This window comes from Trichoderma harzianum (assembly GCF_003025095.1).
Source record: "Trichoderma harzianum CBS 226.95 unplaced genomic scaffold M431scaffold_1, whole genome shotgun sequence".
In the NCBI taxonomy this organism is placed as follows: Eukaryota; Fungi; Ascomycota; class Sordariomycetes; order Hypocreales; family Hypocreaceae; genus Trichoderma; species Trichoderma harzianum.
In genome coordinates this window covers 4014416-4032811 of record NW_020209249.1, presented here as the reverse complement: position 1 = coordinate 4032811, position 18396 = coordinate 4014416, and the positions used below count along the sequence as shown (strand labels likewise).

Here is an 18396-nt window from a genome sequence, read left to right as displayed (position 1 = left end):
ATAACGAAGTCTTTTGTGCGAGAACGTTTGTGTATCTGTGATTTTGTCATGAAAGGGCCTAACAACCGTCCTTCGATCCTCATTTTGGCATGCCTCTAGACCAGGGTTTGGAGTAACACCCTGTTCTCAGCACAGGAATCTCATTATAACCATCTATTACTCGAGATAGTTTGCCGGGCGAGATGGCAAGCGACGCGGGTGGGCCAGAATGGCCCGTTAAAGATGTAAGTGATTCCTTACTATGTTCCAATATTACCACGAAGTCACAGATTATGGTGATAAATGACTAACAATAGAGTGGTTGTGCACCGATATAGATCGTTTATACGGCCATTGTTGGAGTCGTTATGATTATGGCGCTGCTGGAGTGGTTTCTCTGGCTAGCGGCCTTTGTCTATTGCTTGTACAAAGCATTCCGAAAGGCCGAACATTGGTCCATCAACGTCCTATGCGTTGTTGTCGGCATTGCGTTCGTGGCTTTCAGGTACGTCTCTTCATGGAGATTTATATGCAAACATAACAGCTACACCACACTTGCTGAGTTGGATAAACTACTGCTTGCTAATAATCATCTCATGTAGAGCCATCTTTCTCCCTATCATGGTGGTGACCTTGCCACTGCCAAGTCAAGTCTCCAAGTACTGGCCAGAATCTGTCGTCTCAGTTCTCCAATGGTTTGCATTCTGGAGCTTTTCTATCCTTCTTACCGTGCCTTGGCTCTTCTGCGTCTATCAACTTGTCACCAACCAGCTTGGACGCACAAAGCGCATGAAGCAAGTGCTCGACGATGTCACCGCGCCGAAAGTTGTGATTGTTATGCCATGCTACAAGGAAGAGCCTGATGTGCTTATCACAGCTATCAACTCGGTTGTTGACTGCGACTATCCTGCTGCTTGCATTCATGTATTCCTGTCTTTCGATGGCGACCAAGAAGATGAGCTTTATCTCAATACGATAGAAAAACTAGGAGTTCCTCTGACCATGGAGTCCTATCCGACGAGCATCGATGTCACATACAAAGAAGCCCGCATAACCATCTCCAGGTTTCCTCATGGTGGCAAGAGACACTGCCAGAAATCGACGTTTAAGCTCATCGATAGAGTGTACGAACAATATCTCAAGATGAATGACAATTTATTCATCCTCTTCATCGATTCAGATTGCATACTGGACAAAGTTTGCTTGCAGAACTTTGTTTATGACATGGAGCTAAGTCCCGGCAATTCTAGAAACATGCTGGCCATGACTGGCGTCATTACGTCGACCACGAGAAAACACAGCATTATCACCCTGCTTCAAGATATCGAGTACATTCACGGCCAGCTGTTTGAGCGTACAGTCGAATCCGGCTGCGGATCAGTAACATGTCTTCCGGGTGCCTTGACTATGCTTCGCTTTTCCGCGTTTAGGAGGATGGCCAAGTATTATTTTGCTGACAAGGCAGAGCAATGCGAGGACCTGTTCGATTTTGCAAAGTGCCACCTGGGAGAAGATCGTTGGCTCACCCACCTCTTCATGATTGGCGCAAAGCAGCGATATCAGATTCAGATGTGCACGTCGGCATTTTGTAAAACTGAAGCTGTACAGACCTACCGCTCCCTTATTAAGCAGCGGAGGCGATGGTTTCTAGGCTTCATCACGAACGAGGTGTGTATGCTGACAGACTGGCGGCTGTGGAAACGATATCCTCTCTTGGTTATTGTGCGCTTCATGCAAAACACCATCCGAACGACCGCTCTTCTCTTTTTCATCATGGTTCTCGCACTGATATCGACTGTTGCCAAAGTCAAAGACCTGCCGGTTGGGTTCATCGGAGTGTCGCTGGGGCTGAACTGGTTGCTCATGATATACTTTGGCGCGAAGCTTCGACGATTCAAAATATGGCTTTACCCACTAATGTTTGTCTTGAACCCCTTTTTTAATTGGTACTATATGGTGTATGGCATATTCACCGCCGGCCAGAGGACATGGGGAGGGCCGCGGGCGGATGCTGCCACTGCCGATAACAATACAACAGCACGAGAGGCGGCTGAGAAAGCCGAGATGCAGGGCGATGAGCTCAATGTGGTTCCCGAGAGCTTTCTGCCAGCGCGTGAGGCGCGAAAGGCGGCAGCTTCCAAAGGCGCATCCCCTAACACTACCCTTGGCCGCAAGAGGAGCGTTGTCAGGCCCCCTGATGGCGTTGACGGAATGTTCTCAGCCCGGAAAAAGACGCCGGCTGGGCTTTATACACACTTTGACGAGTCAGATGTTGAGATCGATACGCCCCTCGCATCCTCTACTACTCCATCTTCCTCGTGGGATGCAATGCGGGGAGGCTCTTTGGAGGGATTTGAGCTCAACGGACCCGGGACTGTTTCAGTGGACCAGTTCATGGGAGAGGAAGATAGGAGAAAGTATGCCATAGCCCAGCGGGCACAGGTTCAGCGAACGACCAGGCCCGGCACCGGACTAAGCAAGGAATCACCGGATGTAGAGCTTATTGACCTATCATCAGATCCGTAAGATAATGGGACGACTTGATTAAGATGGCTTTTTCACGAAAGAAGTCCAAGGGGAGAGAAAAGAAGACTATCCTTTTTATATAACACCGAGGCCGTTTGGTTATATCATTTGAACATACATTTTGATCTATATACGTTAGTGCCCATAGACACAAAGTACTACCCCCTTTTCTCTGGTTCTCTCTCACTTTCCCTGAGTTGACCAGAAAATGATTTATGACTGAGAATCACGTCAGTTAGACTAGAGAGCCTAATAAAGTGAACAATCGTTTTATTGCCGTCGAAAATGACTATAGATGTCGTCCAACGCCATGGGTTTCATTGCCTATTGTATCCATACTTGCATCCATGCTACGGAGTATGCACGATGGCTGGGATTTTCCGTCTTATCGGGCATGGCGGGGCTATCACAGGCTTTGAGGAGGGGCATCTGAAGTGACAAGGCGGATTGGCGGGGTAATTTTGTGCTTGTTTACCGTTGAAAGAGCAAAACGGTGCAAGCCACTGACCTAACAATGTGGACAAAGGAGGAAGCCTAATGTGATGGGCTCACCTTTGTAAAGACTTTCTGATGGTGGTTTGACAGGGTACTAACTTTACCAGCTTGCTGTCCAATAAAGAAACAGGGATAAAGGATACCTGCGTCGTAGGCAGAATAGATGTCTAACTTGTACCTAATATATAGGTGCCTGGGCAGCCTGTAACCTCAATGTTTAACAAGTACAACCCAGCGATTGGTAGTTGACTTGCTCTTGGCAGCGGTTATTGGGCTATTGGTTAGGTAACGGGCCAAGGCAGTGCCGCCCATCCCATTTGCTAATTCTCCTTGGCTGTGGTCAATCAGGCTTTCGGGCGCTCAGCTTTCTCGTGGAGTCTGGAAAATTCTGCAACATTCCATGAGGTACCTGCTGGGACGTGGCGGGGCGGCAGATCCGAGTACCCTTTTGCAGCAGATCGGCGGCGCAGATACATGCCCAGCAGTGCCCCGCGCCCGGCACAGGTACCTCAAGCGTCAAGAGGCTGCAGATTGCGGAACAAAAAAGATGCCTACAGGTATTTTAGCAGCTGCCAACGCACTAAATTTTCTTCAGGTTCGCATCAATTAGTACCTGATCTCACCGCCCACCACCAAGGGAGAAAGCCTGGCCTCCCAACTATTTTGCATCCCACTTTGTATCGCAACCGCCACTATCAGACCGGACCTCTACTAGGTTTTTTTTTCTTTGGTCCCTTTTGCTTTCTTTCACCTTTCTCGCTCCCCACCCTCAAGGCTCGATTCTTTTCCTGCCTTTCTTCCTCTCCGCGCAAACCGACCTCCTCTCCTTTTCATTTCTTTTTCTGCCTGGTCGGATCCTTTTTTTTGACTTGGGCCCCTCACTTGCGACCCGAGTGCGGCTGTATCGAGATTCTTTCAAAACGACAGAGATAAGACTGGCATCATGACTTCCGTCGTCGGTACGTTCCCTTCTGCCGCTCGTTCATTCTTATGCTTATTCTATACTGCGTCCCTCTTTGTTACAGATCAAAAAAAGTCTTCCTCTCATGCTGACCAACCCCTCCCTGCGGCGCAGGTGTCGATTTCGGAACCCTCAAGACGGTGATTGCTGTCGCGAGAAATCGTGGTGTCGATGTGGTGAGTGAATATCAATCCATGATGAAAGGATTCACCAGAGTTGGGCCCCAAACTGACCAAAGGAACTCCCTTCTAGATCACCAATGAAGTCTCCAACAGATCCACACCGTACGTCTCGCTACCCCCATAACTCCTGTTTCCATTCGTCTTATCAGCGATGATTGGAAACCTCCCCCCTATCACATGCAATCAGTTTTTGCTAACATTGCTGCGACACACAGATCTCTGGTAGGATTTGGACCCAAATCACGCTACCTCGGCGAGGCGGCCAAGACCCAGGAGATTTCCAACCTCAAGAACACCGTCAATTGCCTCAAGCGTATTGCCGGCCGCTCCTTCAACGATCCCGATATCCAGATCGAGCAGCAATATGTCACCGCACCCCTCGTTGACGTCAACGGACAGGTTGGCGCTGAGGTCAACTATCTCGGCAACAGCGAGAAGTTCACGGCAACCCAGCTCGTTGCCATGTACCTGAGCAAGATCAAGCAGACTACCGCCAACGAGCTGAAGCTGCCCGTTGCCGACCTTTGCTTGAGTGTCCCTGCTTGGTTCACGGACTCTCAGCGCAGAGCTCTTCTGGATGCTGCCGAGATTGCTGGCCTCAAGGTCCTCCGCCTCATGAACGACACAACTGCTGCTGCCCTTGGCTGGGGTATCACCAAGCTTGACCTCCCTGCTCCCGAGGAGAAGCCCCGCCGCGTGTGCTTCATCGACATTGGCCACAGCAACTTCACCTGCTCCATCGTCGAGTTCAAGAAGGGTGAGCTGGCTGTCAAGGCCACCGCCTGGGACCGCAACTTTGGTGGTCGAGACTTTGACAAGGCCCTTGTGGACCACCTGGCCAAGGAGTTCAAGGGCAAGTACAAGGTTGACATCAACACTCACGGCAGAGCCATGGCCCGTACCATTGCTGCCGCTGAGAAGACGAAGAAGATCCTCTCTGCTAATCAGCAGGCCCCCGTCAACATCGAGTCCCTGATGAACGACGTGGATGCCTCCGCCATGGTTACTCGACAGGAGTTCGAGGCCATGGTTGAGCCTCTGCTGGCTCGTGTTCACGTGCCTCTTGAGCAGGCCCTTGCCCAGGCCAAGCTCACCAAGGACGATATCGACGTTATCGAGATCGTTGGTGGTGGATCTCGAGTCCCTGTGCTCAAGGAGCGCATCCAGGCCTTCTTCGAGAAGCCTCTTTCATACACCATGAACGCCGACGAGGCTGTTGCCCGAGGCTGTGCCTTCAGCTGCGCCATCCTGTCTCCGGCTTTCCGAGTTCGTGACTTCACCGTTCAGGATATCATTAGCTACCCCATTGAGTTTGGATGGGAGAAGGCTCCTGATATTCCCGATGAAGACACCAGCTTGACCGTCTTCAACAAGGGTGGTGTCCTGCCTTCCACCAAGATCCTCACATTCTACCGCAAGCAGCCCTTTGACTTGGAGGCCCGCTATGCAAACTCTGAAGAGCTTCCTGGCAAAACGAACCCTTGGATTGGCCGCTTCTCTGTGAAGGGCGTCAAAGCCGATGGCAAGGAAGACTTCATGATTTGCAAGCTCAAGGCCCGAGTCAACATTCACGGTGTGCTGAATGTCGAGAACGGCTACTACGTCGAGGACCAAGAGGTCGAGGAGGAGGTCAAGGATGACGACAAGAAGGAGGACGACAAGAAAGATGCCGATGTGAGTATTCGACTAGATTCGGGAGATGACGGGGAAACCAGCAGGTAAAAAACTTAACTAACACCGTTTTCATAGGCTATGGATACCGATGGCACAAAGACTCGTAAGGTCAAGAAGCAGGTCCGAAAGGGCGATTTGCCCATTGCTAGCGGCACTGCATCACTGGATGCTAGCTCAAAGACCGCTTTGACCGAGAAGGAATCCGCCATGGTTATGGAGGATAAGCTTGTTGCTGATACCGAGGAGAAGAAGAACGAGCTCGAGGCCTACATCTACGATCTCCGAGCCAAGCTTGATGAGCAGTACGCCGACCTCTCCAGCGAGGACGAGAAGTCTGCCATCCGAGCTAAGCTCGAGTCCACAGAGGTATGTGCATGGCGTGCTCCCTCTAACTATGTTACGTGGGACTAGTTACTAACCGAAAGAATAGGACTGGCTGTACGACGAAGGTGATGATGCCACTAAGGGTGTCTACGTCTCCAAGATGGAGGAGATCCGCGCTCTTGCCGGCCCCGTCGTTCAGCGACACTTTGAGAAAGTCGAGGCTGAGCGCCGTGCCGTCCAGGAGCGCGTCGAGGCCGAACAGGCTGCCAAAAGAGCCGCTGAGGAAGAGGCTCGCAAGGCTGCTGAGGCCGAGAAGGCGGCCCAGGGAGGATCAGACCAGGAGATGAAGGATGCCGATGCTCCCACCGAATCCGAGGAGGCTGGCGACCCTAAATAAACACCACGCGGTGGTAGAGAGATGATGATATCTCCGGAGAAGGATATACAGTATAGAAAAGTTGACTTTTGGTAAAATACGGAGGGAGGGACTGTCATGAGGAAAAACATGTCTACACATTCTAGATCCATTTATATCATATGCCCCAAGTAGTTATGACCTTTTTATACACATGAAGGGAATTCTTTTTAGATTTTGACCACTTCAAGTCGGATAGCAGTAGCAAGACAGATTGTTCACACCAAACACTCTTGAAAAGGGTTGTCCAATGCAATCTCCATAACTCTCGTGTTCGCTAATACCTGTACCTATTTGAGCTTGAATTGAAACCTATTCCAGCCTTTTTGTTTACACTCCTCGCGAGCATGTGTTCATCTCTCTCTAATGACAGGTAACACACCAATTTTGTAGAAAGGAGTTTTTTTCTTTCTCCTCTCCAACCGCAACTATCTCTTTTATACTCGATACAAATGATTGTCGCTTCTTTTTTTGACAATCTAACTAGCCGCAACCCCTCCTTCCCCTTTCCATGCGATTTTCCTGCGACCAAACAAACAACGCATATAAAGAGAGGCAAAAAAAAGTGTTTTAACGGTCCAAAAATAAATAAAAGAAGTAAGAAGAAGAAAAAAAAGACAAAATGCTTTTGTGAGAACAATTGAAACAAGAGCGGGGAAAGATGTTAACACGGCAGATTTGAACAAAGCTAATTTGTCTTTCATGTCAGAGCTGTGTCGCCAGAGAGAGACTAGATTGGCTGATGAAGCGTGAGCGAAGCAGAGAGTAAATAAAAGATTCACTGTTCTTTTTCTTTCTTTATTCTCTTCCTATATCAACCGCTTTAGATATCAAACAGGGGCTTCAGCTTGATAATCAGCTGCCACTCCTCGTTGGTCACCTCCTTGCGGTAAAACTCCTTGAGGGTGTCAATGCTCTTTCGGGAAATCTGGCTGTAGAGCAGGTCGGCCTCTTCCAGGTGTCGGCCGTAGATGGGCTGGTGGCCACCCATTTCAATCTTGACGGCAACGGAAGGCTGGCCCTTTTTGCAGACTGGGATTTGCTTGTGATCTCGCTCAATGGATGTACTAAGAATACACTGCATCAGTAACTGAAAATGACAAAATGGGGAGAAAGAAAAGGGGAGAGGGGGTTGGGGGTGTGGTTGCACGCAGCAATGAAACTTACACTCTACCAAGGGCAACGACTTCTTTGGCATTTGTCGTGGGGTTGGTCTTGACAGCCGCAATCGGTGCATTGATCTTGAGCTGACCCTCAATGACATCCACACCAATGACAATAGGAGCAGTCTTGTTGAAAATAGCAACCGGCTTCAGGACACAAGGGAAGACTGCCAGCATCTTGGACTCTTCCTTCTTCTTCTCCAGCATCTCATCCATGTGCTTGGTGAAGTTGTCAAACAAGTGATAGATGATGTCGGCGGTGAAAATCTTGATTCCCTGATCTTCAGCGTACTGTTGAGCTTCTTTGTCGACCTTGACATCGAAACAGAGCATCACAGCGTAGTCAGGTGCCTTCTCCAGCATGATACCACACTGCATCACATCACGCTTGTAAACTGGGCCGATACCGACGTTGGCGACGGGAATCTTGCAGTCCTTGAGGAAGTCAAGCAAGGCTTCCAGTGAACCAAGAGTGGAGGCTTGCACACTGACACCACGGCCAGAGGTTTCGACTCTGCTAAGAAGGTTTGCCAGATCGGACTCGACCTCGTCAACGATGTCATCCTCGTCATCATCGGGACCGACCACCATCAGTCTGGAACCAGCAATGGCTCCTTCTAGGCCAGGAGCGCTAATCTTGACACCAAGAGCGGCCTTGACCTCCTTGTTGTGCACATACGCCGATTTGAGACGCAGTTCACGTAGCGGCGCTGGAGTCAGCAGAGCTCTGATATTTGTCACAATAGCACCTTCAGTACCACACAACACGATTCGGTCACCTTCTCTCAAGATACCGTTGGACAGGATGACATCAATGGTCATACCGAAACCCTCAATGGCCTTGACTTCAAGGACTGTTGCCTGCACCTCGGACAGGTACATGAGAGAGCCAACCATACGCTCTTGGGTGAGCTGGAGGATAAGCTTCAGCATATCTGGGATACCCTCACCGGTGTGCGCTGATGTTGGCACTAGTGAGACGAACTTGGCCATGGACTTGTTCTGGTAGAAGAGCTCCGAGTTGAATCCCTGCTCGGCGAAAGCCAGCTTGGTCTGCTCCAGACGGTTCTTGAACTCATTCTGGACGGCCTTGCTCTGAAGCGCCAGACTGTCCTGGAAGCCGTTGTTGTCAACCTTCTTCCATCCGTAAAGTCTGTCAATCTTGTTGAGCGCCACAATAAAAGGCGTTTTCCTCTCACGAAGCATGCGCATGGACTCCAAAGTCTGTGGCTCAAGTCCGTGCATGATGTCGACGACTAGAATAGCAATGTTACACAGGGATGAACCACGAGATCGGAGGTTAGAGAAAGACTCGTGGCCAGGGGTATCAATGACAAGGAGACCAGGCACCTTGAATTCGAACTCGTTATCCTTGTTAACGACAGCCGTCTTTTGTCTGATGGCGTCGACGGGGAAGTATGTAGCACCAATCTGCTGAGTGATACCTCCGGCTTCGCCTTCCTGAACGTTGGTCTGTCGAATCTTGTCGAGAAGCTTGGTCTTTCCGGTATCGACGTGTCCCAGAATACAGCAGATGGGAGAGCGCAGGTTATCCTTGGATCGGGCGGCCAGGGCGGCCTGGTGAGCCTTCTCTCGGCGGTCGGCAGCCTCCTTTTTGCGTTGAGCCTCGAGTTGCTGGGCTTTTGATACGGCCTCGTCTTCGGAGTCGTCCTCTTCGGATTCGCTTTCGTCTTCGTCTTCCTCGTCTTCCCCCTCCTCCTTCTTAGCTTTGGCAGCAGCCTTCTTTTCGGCCTCCTCATCGGAATCTGCATCCCAGCTATCCTTGACGTCCTCATCTCCGCTGGCAGCAGCAGCAGCTTCCCAGTCATCTTCAACGTCGCTCTCTTGGGCAGCCTTGGAGGCAGCGGCCTTGGCCTCAGCGGCGGCCTTCTCCTTCGCAGCCTTTTCCTCTGCCTCCTTGAGGGCCTTCTCGGCTTGGATTCGAGCTCTCTCGGCGGCCTCAGCCAAAGCAGCCTCTTCATCCTTCTGTAGATAGGGGGAATTGATCATTAGTGGCAAATATTGGTAAAAGAGAGGGAATGGCTTCTTACCTTGTCATTCTTGCCTCTCTTCTTCTTGCTGTCGTATACCACCTTCTTCTTAGGTGCGCCCTCTTCTTCCTGAGGTCCAATCTTGATGCCTGCCGCAAGCATCTGTTGGAGCTTCAGCTCGTTTCGGGCCTTCTCCTCTTTCTGCGCCTTGGTGAGGAATTTGCCCTCTTTCTTGAGCTGCTCAATGCGCTCCTTTTCGCGCTGCTTCTTCAGTGCCTTCTGTTCTTCCTTTTTCTTGTTTTCCTCAGCCAGTCGCTTCTCTTCTTCCTCGGCCAAGGCCTTGGCTTCAGCTTCCATTCGGACAGCCTCCTCTTGTTTGCGGCGCAACTCCTCCTGTTGCTTCTGAATCAGGGCAAGATGTGCCGGAATCTTCTTCTTTTTGCCTCCCGTCTCAGCGGGAGCCGGCGCAGGAGCTGCCTCCTTTTCGGGTGCGGGCTCATCTTTGGCAGTCGTCTTTGCCGGCTCTGGGGCTTTCGCGGGTGCCGGAGTCTTCTTCTTCGCAGCCTAAATTCATCATCATGGTTAGAAGTCGAAAATGGCCAATGGTGTTGATTGATGGGGGATTTCGAACCTGTTCCTTCTTACGCTGCTTCTCACGCTCCTTCTTTAGCTTTTCCTTCTCCGCCTTTGTGAGTATCCTGCCAGGCTCTTCAAGGTCATCCTTGTCATCGTCCTTCGCAGCCGGTGCTGGAGCAGGCTTGCCCTTGCCACCCTTGCCTTTCTTCTGCGGCAGAGCAAACTCATCATCGTCTAGAGATGCCTCAACCGGTGCTTTGGCAGACAGATCCTCCGCCACGGGCTCAGGTGCCGGCTCCTCGTCCACAATGCCCTTCTTCTTGCGCTTCTCCTTGTTCTTGCGCAACATGGCCATCAGACCGCCGCCACCAGCGGCCTCGCCATCCTCGCCATTCTGCTCGGCGGCAGGAGGGGCATCACCAGCCGGGGCGATGCTCTCTCCCAATTCCGCCTCCCAGTCCTCCTGGGCATTCTTGTTCCCCTTCTTCTTCGGCGCCATGTTGGTGGTTTTTCGTCGGTGGTGGAAAGGGCGAAAAAAAGAGGAGGGGCAGTGCAATTAGAGAAGAAACCCTAGAAAATGAAATTCAACCCCGCAGTGTTGAAGAGAATGGGGGGAATGGGCAAAGATGGTTCTCTAAAAGAAAAGAAGAATGGGAGAACAATGCAATGGGAGAAGAAGAAAAAATCAACAGAAAAAAAACGGCCGGAGATAATACTGAGCTGTCCCGCACTAATCGCCCGCCACTTGTTCTGCCCGCCCGTAAATTGTTTGTGGTGGTTAGACGAAAGCCTTGTAAGTGGGCTGGTCTTTAGGCTTCGACTTTGCGGGGCAGATGGAGACTTTCTGCTTGGCATCTATTACTGTATATGGGACACGAAAGTTTGATCGCTTCACTATTTGCTTTGGTCTGCGGCGTACGGAGTGTCTGTCATCTGCTGCAGTTTTTTATGTTAACGGCAGAGACGAGCAGATGGGTGTTTTGCAGCCATTCAGTGCTAACCAAGACATGTGCACATATATGAATCACAGACTTCCTATTCGAGGCAAATTTTGCACAAGTATTGGACCCTCCAACAACCAAGAGTACCCAGTATACTTCTATTCTAGAGGCAAGATGATGAGAAAAATCAGCAGACTTACTTGATATCATCGCTTGTGAAAATACCAAACACCAAAATCGTGGTCATATACAACACCAAGGCTGCTCATCCGTTCTCGCCTATACCTATTCATGCCATGACAAAGTTGACAAGCCTTTACAATGCCGGCGAGACGAGAAACTTGATAATATCATAGCCCAGCTCAACGTATTTTTCTCGCCGCCTCGATTCGCCCTCGTTTTTGAAGTCAGCAGTGTAGCTCCCTCCCCCTATAGCATCGAGGTGGCTGCAAAACAGTGCAAAATTGGCCTCGGATCTCACAAGCCGTTCCAAGATGTGCAAAGTCAAACACCGCTTCAGCATGTCTCCGTCAATGTGCATCATCTTCGGACTTGGTTGCAAATCCGGATCCATGATATCCACCTTTTCATCGCGATGCAGTATATTGAGTGAAACAATACCGCCTTTCCTTTGCGCCAATGTCTGAACCGTGAATAAGAATCGCCATAGCTCAAAGCTCAGTAGCGAAAATTGGCGCAATGTGCCGTCTAAGGAGACACCAATGATATCAGATCCATCATGAGTGATCGGCAGTGTCCCATAGTGTCGTTGAGTATTGTCTACGAGCCATGGTGGCCTGCTGTGGGCTCGCGCGAATCTCCTCACCGAGGATGCTAGCATGCCTTCGAATACGACGTCAAGTTCCTTGTCGCGTTGCCCAAAGGGAACCCAAACTCCTGCAATGACACCTCCTTGGTCCGATATGAGAGTCAAAGGGAACCGACCGTGGCCGTCTGTTGGGTCACCAATGTCTATCATATGAACCGATCGCCTAGAGACCTGGTCGCCATGGATGAGCTCCATGGACTCTTCATCTGCTGTGGACTGGTAGTCAATCACCTCCAAAGAATGCAGAGCTGTCAGCGCAAAAAGCTTGCCCCTTGATACACGTAGAGATATTGCTGGGGAATCTAGCTGGAATTCTTTCACAGGCTTCAGTTTTCTCTCCACAAGGTCGAGGACTTCCCAATGGAGTGTGCGGTCGACGCAGTAGATCAGTCCTTCTGCATCCCCGGTGATCGAGAAGATTTCACCATGAAGACGTTTTTTGTATCGTGTCCAGTATCTTAATTGTCTGCTGTCAGGCTCACCCGGGCGAGCATAAAACTTTTCCGTGGATACGATAATGAGCTCTCCGCCTTGTGTAGTTACGAGAATAAAGGGAAACGTCTTCCCATCTTTCTTGTACAACCATTCATGCAACCCAAATATCTTATCGCCGAGACGGCCAAGGCCAGAGATATATTCAACGGGGTTTCGATCCTTGTCGGTTGCAACGGAGATTATCAGTCCCGTCTCGGGGTCAATGAACAGCAGAGTGGACCTATCCTCCATAACCATTGCAACAACCAGGCAGTTCAACGTTTGTGAGAATATGATCCTTGTTGGAGTACCCTGAATAGGAATAGACCTGGGCACATTTCCAATGTGAGGGCCAAAGTCAGCCATGAGCAGCCTTGAGCCAGCGAGTATCAGAAGGGATGTATGCCCATCTTGCCCGGAGAGATTTTGTGGGATCCTGTAAATAGAATGGATCAGAGGCGAGGGCATTGCCGGTTCGCTCGAATCTGTTGGCCATATAAAATGTTTGTTGGTAAATTTGCAATCTTCCGAGGAGAAGTTGCTAAGCAGGATCAGCTTGTTATCACAGCAAGCAAAAGCCGTCGACGTTCCAGTGTAGGGGATTGAGGATGGAAACACGTCAACCCGTGATCCTCCAATGACTTCAGAACTCCATACCAAATTGTCTGGAGATTGATCAGATATTCGAGCAGTGATAAGGCTTCCGCAGCGAGTTCCCAGAACAAGATCAACCTGGTCCGCGCCCTGGTGAGCTACCGAGATGCTCGTCAGTGCCTCGAGTTCAGCAGCACTACCTTCGTTCTCTGTATCATGTCAATCAAAGTTCGTTGAAGCGATGTCAAACGGGGTGCAAGACGTACCATTGTTAGATTTGATGGGTTTTGACACAATAGCCTCCCCAGATGTTGAGTAGATGGATAGCCATGGTACCCCATTGTACATGGAAGCAGCGACAACGAAATTGCTGCTCGAGACGGTGAATATGGAAACGCATGTTACTTCGCCCTGTGCATCCCAACTCCCTATCATGGAAAAATTGATGCCCTCGGCTTTCATAGCATGCAGCCGAGAGACCTCTCCAACGTGTGTGGAGAATACGGCGGTATGTCCAATGCAAAAAGCACTTTCTGCAGTGGCATTGGGTATACCAAGGACTTCTGCAATGACACATCGCGAACTGGCCAGCAAGTCAGAATTATGGTTGAAAATAGCCACGAGCCTAACAGAACACCTTACCTTGCCGTAGGAGTAGCCACATTAATGGAAACTTCAGTAATTTGAACTATAGTCTCCGATACTTGAATAGTATGAAGAGTCCTGGACGCCAAATCGAACGGCGTGTCTTCGGCTGGTACGGCATCGACTTGATCCAGGCTTTCTGAGAACCGAAGAACAACTGATGAATGCGGCAGTGCCAATAGTCCATAAAGCTCTCTCTCGTTGTTGCGCTGTGCTGTAAACGTCCATGCTTGTCTAATGGGCTCACCCGTTTCGATATCCAGTCCAATCCGAGCCTGTATTCCCCATCTCCATTGTACTACACTTCCTCTAAGGCCTCGACCAGATGCGGTGAAAATGCTGTCTTGTTTGCGCATCTTGTTTCTTTTTTGCGTTGTTGACCTGGACTGCGCTGTTTGAAGATCCATATGGTTTCCGTGCCAGCTTGAGTATTCGTTCGTCGTTGTCATATCAACGACGGGAGACCAATTGGGGAGGATGCTAACCTGCTGGAGATCCTCACGAGGGGCGAGCTAAAAGGGAAAGAAAACCCGCAATGTCAAAATAGCTCACGATATATCTGATACAGCTCAACGAGAGCTTACCTTCCAAATGCCGCCCGGGCCAGAGTCTCCGCCAATCATGAGAACGTCGGAAAAGATGTCATACGCCAACGTGAATGCCGTGTCAATATTGGCGCCTAGGCATCCAACATTGGTCACCGAAGGGAGCAGTTCAGTTGCGTCAATTTCGATATGAATGATTGCGCCATCTTCACGGGCCAGATAGATAATATCTGTTTTTTCAAAGTACTTCTTCCGGCGAAAAGGCCTTGCCCAGGCGACCCAGAGCGGCTCGCCAGTACCATGATACAACGGAGTGCGCGCAGGAGGCTGCGTCGGCAACGATTCGAATTCAGGCGAGCCCGAAAGCGCATACTTTACAATTCCGATATGGAACTGAGAAACGGCGAAAAAGGCTGTCTTGAATCTGATTGGAATAAGCAGCAATGGCATCCTATGCTCCTTAGGCAGTCGGGTGCCAGTCCTTTCTTCAGCGAAAATGAGCTGGAGGTCTTCGCCCAGCTCCCATTCATACGTTGCCATTCGAGAAACAGGGGGTCCACGACTCCTCTCCCTTCGAGCCACGATCAAAATCAAGATGATATGATAGTCATCCTCACGGCGAGGGAACAAGAACTCCAATTTGTGGATGGCTCCGCTCACAGCACGGATGCGTATGGATCTGATGGGTTCGATAGACCCTAGCTCTGTGTACTGGGCATTGAGCTCTGACAATGGCTCCAACTCGTAGACCACAAAGATGCCTTCTGGACTCGCCGCAGCCATATATCGCGAAGATGGGTCCACGGCAAGCTGGTATCCCAAGTAAGGCAGCAGTCGCGGGTTATCATATTTGGTTATGACAAATTCCAGCGTGTGGTCAGGCCCCTCTCTGAGAAAGAGAAAAAGCAGCTGACAAGACTCCAGCATCAATACTAGCAGCTGTGGTGGAAGCGAGCGACTTTGGAGGTCGTTAAAAATCCCATGCGCACCAGGAGATAGAGGAGAGGACGGCGGCTCTGGTTTAACGGCGACGCCGTATGGGTCATCGTCTAAGCCATGCTCCAGGTTGTCGCCGAGAACAACAGCGTTTCGAATTCGGAAACCAAAGTCAGACTTGCGTATAACATCATGGACCTGGCCATCTCTCCCAAGTTGACTGATTTGGATGAAATTTTCCTGATAGATGTCAGCCAGAGAAGCGATGGGATAGTATTAGAAACTCCACGACTAGCCTAGGACAATGTGACTTGGACGTAGTAGAATGGCTTGTGAAGACAGAGGAGGCTTACCCCAATGAAGGCAATATCATTGTGGGCGCTGGAGCGCAGTCGAACGGGAAGCACCCATCGAACCACAGGGCTTTCAACAATGGTCTGGGATAGAATCCCGCAGGCGGGGGGTTGTGGTAGGGGTTCAGAGGCCAACTGTGGTGCTGCAGAAGCCTTCAAGGCAGCTTGCAGGTTGACAGTTTCAGTAACCCATTCACCATCTCGCAGAACTCTAGTTTGGAAGGCCATGCTGTGATTATCTTATCACAACATCATCCAGTTCGCTGTGAAGATAGGGGGGACTAGGTGAAGCAAGTGACTCAAGGTTGGTGGAACTCTCTTTCTGCTTGCACTAGTCAACTGGGACGGCGTATGGTTGGAATGAGCGTATAATATCAGGACAAGTCACACAGCCAGAAGCGCATTTTACTTGTTGCTTTGACTCAGTGGGACAATGTCGTGATCATATCGGCCAACGGCTAGAAATAAGACGAATAGTGATGCTAGTGCAAGGCCGGGCTGAGCTTAGGCACTCTCTGATGACGCCGATGTTGGTACGTGCAGTGCTCACAGCGTTTCTCGGTCTAACTGAGAGGCGATGAAGGCGCTTATGCCTGGTCTTGAAGAGAGCATTTACGCCAAGCCAAAGGCAGTGGCTCGGGCTAGAAGCGACAGAGTGAGCGGTTTTCAGGCGAGTCACGGCTAAACCAGGCGAGATTTTCGGGAAAAGGAAAACAGAGGAAGCCCAAAGAGAAAAGCAGGCCAAAGGATGAATGAGAAAAGCTGGAGGCAGCAGCTTGGAGGTGCAGAGGAAGAGCTCACTGGTGGCTGGCCTAAGCAAGATGGGTAACGTCAAAAACAGACCAAAGACGTCTCGGCCAACCTGCATGTACCAGTTACAGAGGTACCGTGCAACTCGGGTTACTTACGGAGCAGAGTACCTAGAAGGAATTTGTTACAAGCAACGGCCAAGGTGCGCCCGCAAGTACCAGAGCTATTCCTCAAGGACGGCATCAAAGTGCCAGAGCGACGAAGAAGCTGTCTGCCATACACTAACAATGTACCTCGAGCTGTACAAAATGTGGAGTGGGGCCGCGGTTGGGTGCGTGTATCCACCACTCGACGCTACCCACTCTCATGTACTGCACCAACATCAACTACAGGCTGTACCAATACTAAGCGATACATGGGTAAATTTGATATATGACTCGGCTCTGAGCCTCGCTCATCCCAGTGTACATATACAGGAGTATTTGGCGGCTGTTGCAGACATGAAATTGGTTGGCTATAAAGCGGGATATCTTCAGTATCATTCAAAGTTGGACGACCGATTTGAGTGGGAGAACCAAATTTCATGTGTAATTGGGCACATCTATATCCGTCTACTAACTTAGTATGCAGTAGTAGGGATGCAGACAAAATCCTCCCCTAACATACAGGATCTAGTAGAAGCAAAGCAAAGCGGTCAGCTGTGTCCTCTTCGTTATATATACCAGTACCTAAATGCTACCTAGTACGATCCTTCGAAAGTACGTATTACCGTGGCTATGTATGTCTCAGTTGTGAATGTCACCATAATGCCAAGAGGCAATACATGTCGTAAATCGTGGCCAGCATATCCCTGACAAGCTGACCTCCATAATTGTAAATTCGTAAAGTAAGGTAGTCTTGAAACGGTCTCTAAAAGCAAGTACCTTAGGGTTGCTTATATCAATATAGTTGTTAGCACTCGAGTCAGCCTCCCACATTGACTAGTTACTGTATCAGGCATCTAATTTGGGAGAAAATACTTGTGGCCTGAGTTCAAGTTTACTAACTTAACCAGATCCATTCAAATACGGGTAACAAACACAGATAGCTATCTGTTATCATTCGCTGAAAAGACACAAGCATTAGTCTCTTTTCTTGCATTGGAACAGTGATCAGCAGCGTGGCAAGTGGGTAAAAACAATGCTACGACACAGGGTCTTTGAATACCTAGTAAGTGAGGGTTTTCTTGGTTTATGGTGTAAAACACGGGTTTAGCCGCCACGTTGTGGGTAGTGACGGGTCAGATTTGGGCGTAAGGGGGGGCACATCATAGGCCGAATGCTCACTTATAGAATCTCCATCATTCGATTCGACTTTTCCTACAGCATTCCCTTTCCTCCCTTGGCTAATTTGATCCCATTACTACAAAGTACATGCAACTTTGAACAGGTAATTCATTGGCGTGGGGTCTTTTCTCCCTGGCTTCCCTGCCGCCCTCAATGATGAACGTGGCACGAGTGAACGGAGCCTTTATGCATGCCCCTCCTCATCCTTTCTTATCACTGACTGAGGGGTAAGAGTCAAAGAGTGTCTCTCTGGTCTCCTTGCAGAGATCTCGAGTCATGCATACATGTACTGTTGCGGTACATCTCGGCTACTTCGCGTACCCGAAGATAGCATCTTGAAAAAGCAATTGTCAGCTTTTCCCCAGACATGCTAAATAATCATGGAAATTATTGATGGATTTATTACATACAACTGACGAACCCAACTCAATAAACTAGCCATAGAAGTTTGAACACGATTGAAAGAGTCTTTTCAAACTAGTTTCAGTATCCATGTTGTACTCCATTTCTCAAGCAAAATTGTATGTATGTAGCAAAGATGAAGATAACTCATTCATGTCTACATTGACTTCGCATTAATGGAAGCTTTGGGATCATGTTTCAATTAGAGAGGATGGGAGAAAACGAGGAGAAAACGAAATATCTGTTCGCCCAAGGACGTATCTAGACTTCTCGAGCCTAGAACCATTCACTTCCACCCTACCGAAAACCAGGACCA

The 18396-nt window shown here is 49.7% G+C and overlaps 5 protein-coding genes across 5 annotated transcripts; 2 read left to right on the top strand and 3 right to left on the bottom strand.

Moving 5' to 3' along the window:
* Positions 1–182: 182 nt before the first annotated feature.
* On the top strand, positions 183–2505 carry M431DRAFT_490057 (glycosyltransferase family 2 protein; the record flags this gene model as incomplete). Its single annotated transcript, XM_024916752.1, has 3 exons — positions 183–224; positions 318–484; positions 582–2505. 3 exons carry the CDS (start codon positions 183–185, stop codon positions 2503–2505), a joined length of 2133 nt encoding a protein of 710 aa, XP_024780960.1.
* A 1180-nt stretch (positions 2506–3685) lies between these two features.
* Positions 3686–6184, top strand: M431DRAFT_503436 (hypothetical protein; the record flags this gene model as incomplete). The annotated part of the gene is made up of 5 exons (XM_024918301.1): positions 3686–3959; positions 4076–4137; positions 4214–4245; positions 4359–5817; positions 5893–6184. Coding segments are annotated over exons 1-4 (1535 nt in total), but the record flags the coding sequence as incomplete, so codon positions are not given.
* A 1195-nt stretch (positions 6185–7379) lies between these two features.
* Positions 7380–10785, bottom strand: M431DRAFT_70737 (hypothetical protein; the record flags this gene model as incomplete). The annotated part of the gene is made up of 4 exons (XM_024921818.1): positions 7380–7623; positions 7724–9705; positions 9771–10274; positions 10342–10785. The coding sequence occupies 4 exons, from the start codon at positions 10783–10785 to the stop codon at positions 7380–7382; spliced, it is 3174 nt and encodes a 1057-aa protein (XP_024780958.1).
* A 758-nt stretch (positions 10786–11543) lies between these two features.
* On the bottom strand, positions 11544–15831 carry M431DRAFT_477640 (hypothetical protein; the record flags this gene model as incomplete). The annotated part of the gene is made up of 5 exons (XM_024915591.1): positions 11544–13333; positions 13391–13707; positions 13767–14281; positions 14354–15490; positions 15604–15831. 5 exons carry the CDS (start codon positions 15829–15831, stop codon positions 11544–11546), a joined length of 3987 nt encoding a protein of 1328 aa, XP_024780957.1.
* Positions 15832–15938: 107 nt separating this feature from the next.
* M431DRAFT_208277 (hypothetical protein) lies at positions 15939–16576 on the bottom strand. The gene has a single exon (XM_024913421.1). The coding sequence runs from the start codon at positions 16469–16471 to the stop codon at positions 16046–16048; it is 426 nt and encodes a 141-aa protein (XP_024780956.1). The 5' UTR covers positions 16472–16576; the 3' UTR covers positions 15939–16045.
* Positions 16577–18396: the final 1820 nt, after the last annotated feature.

Excerpts from the sequence above, each read along its gene's own strand:
- M431DRAFT_208277 (XM_024913421.1), bottom strand. The coding sequence starts at position 16,471 with ATGCAGGTTGGCCGAGACGTCTTTGGTCTGTTTTTGACGTTACCCATC.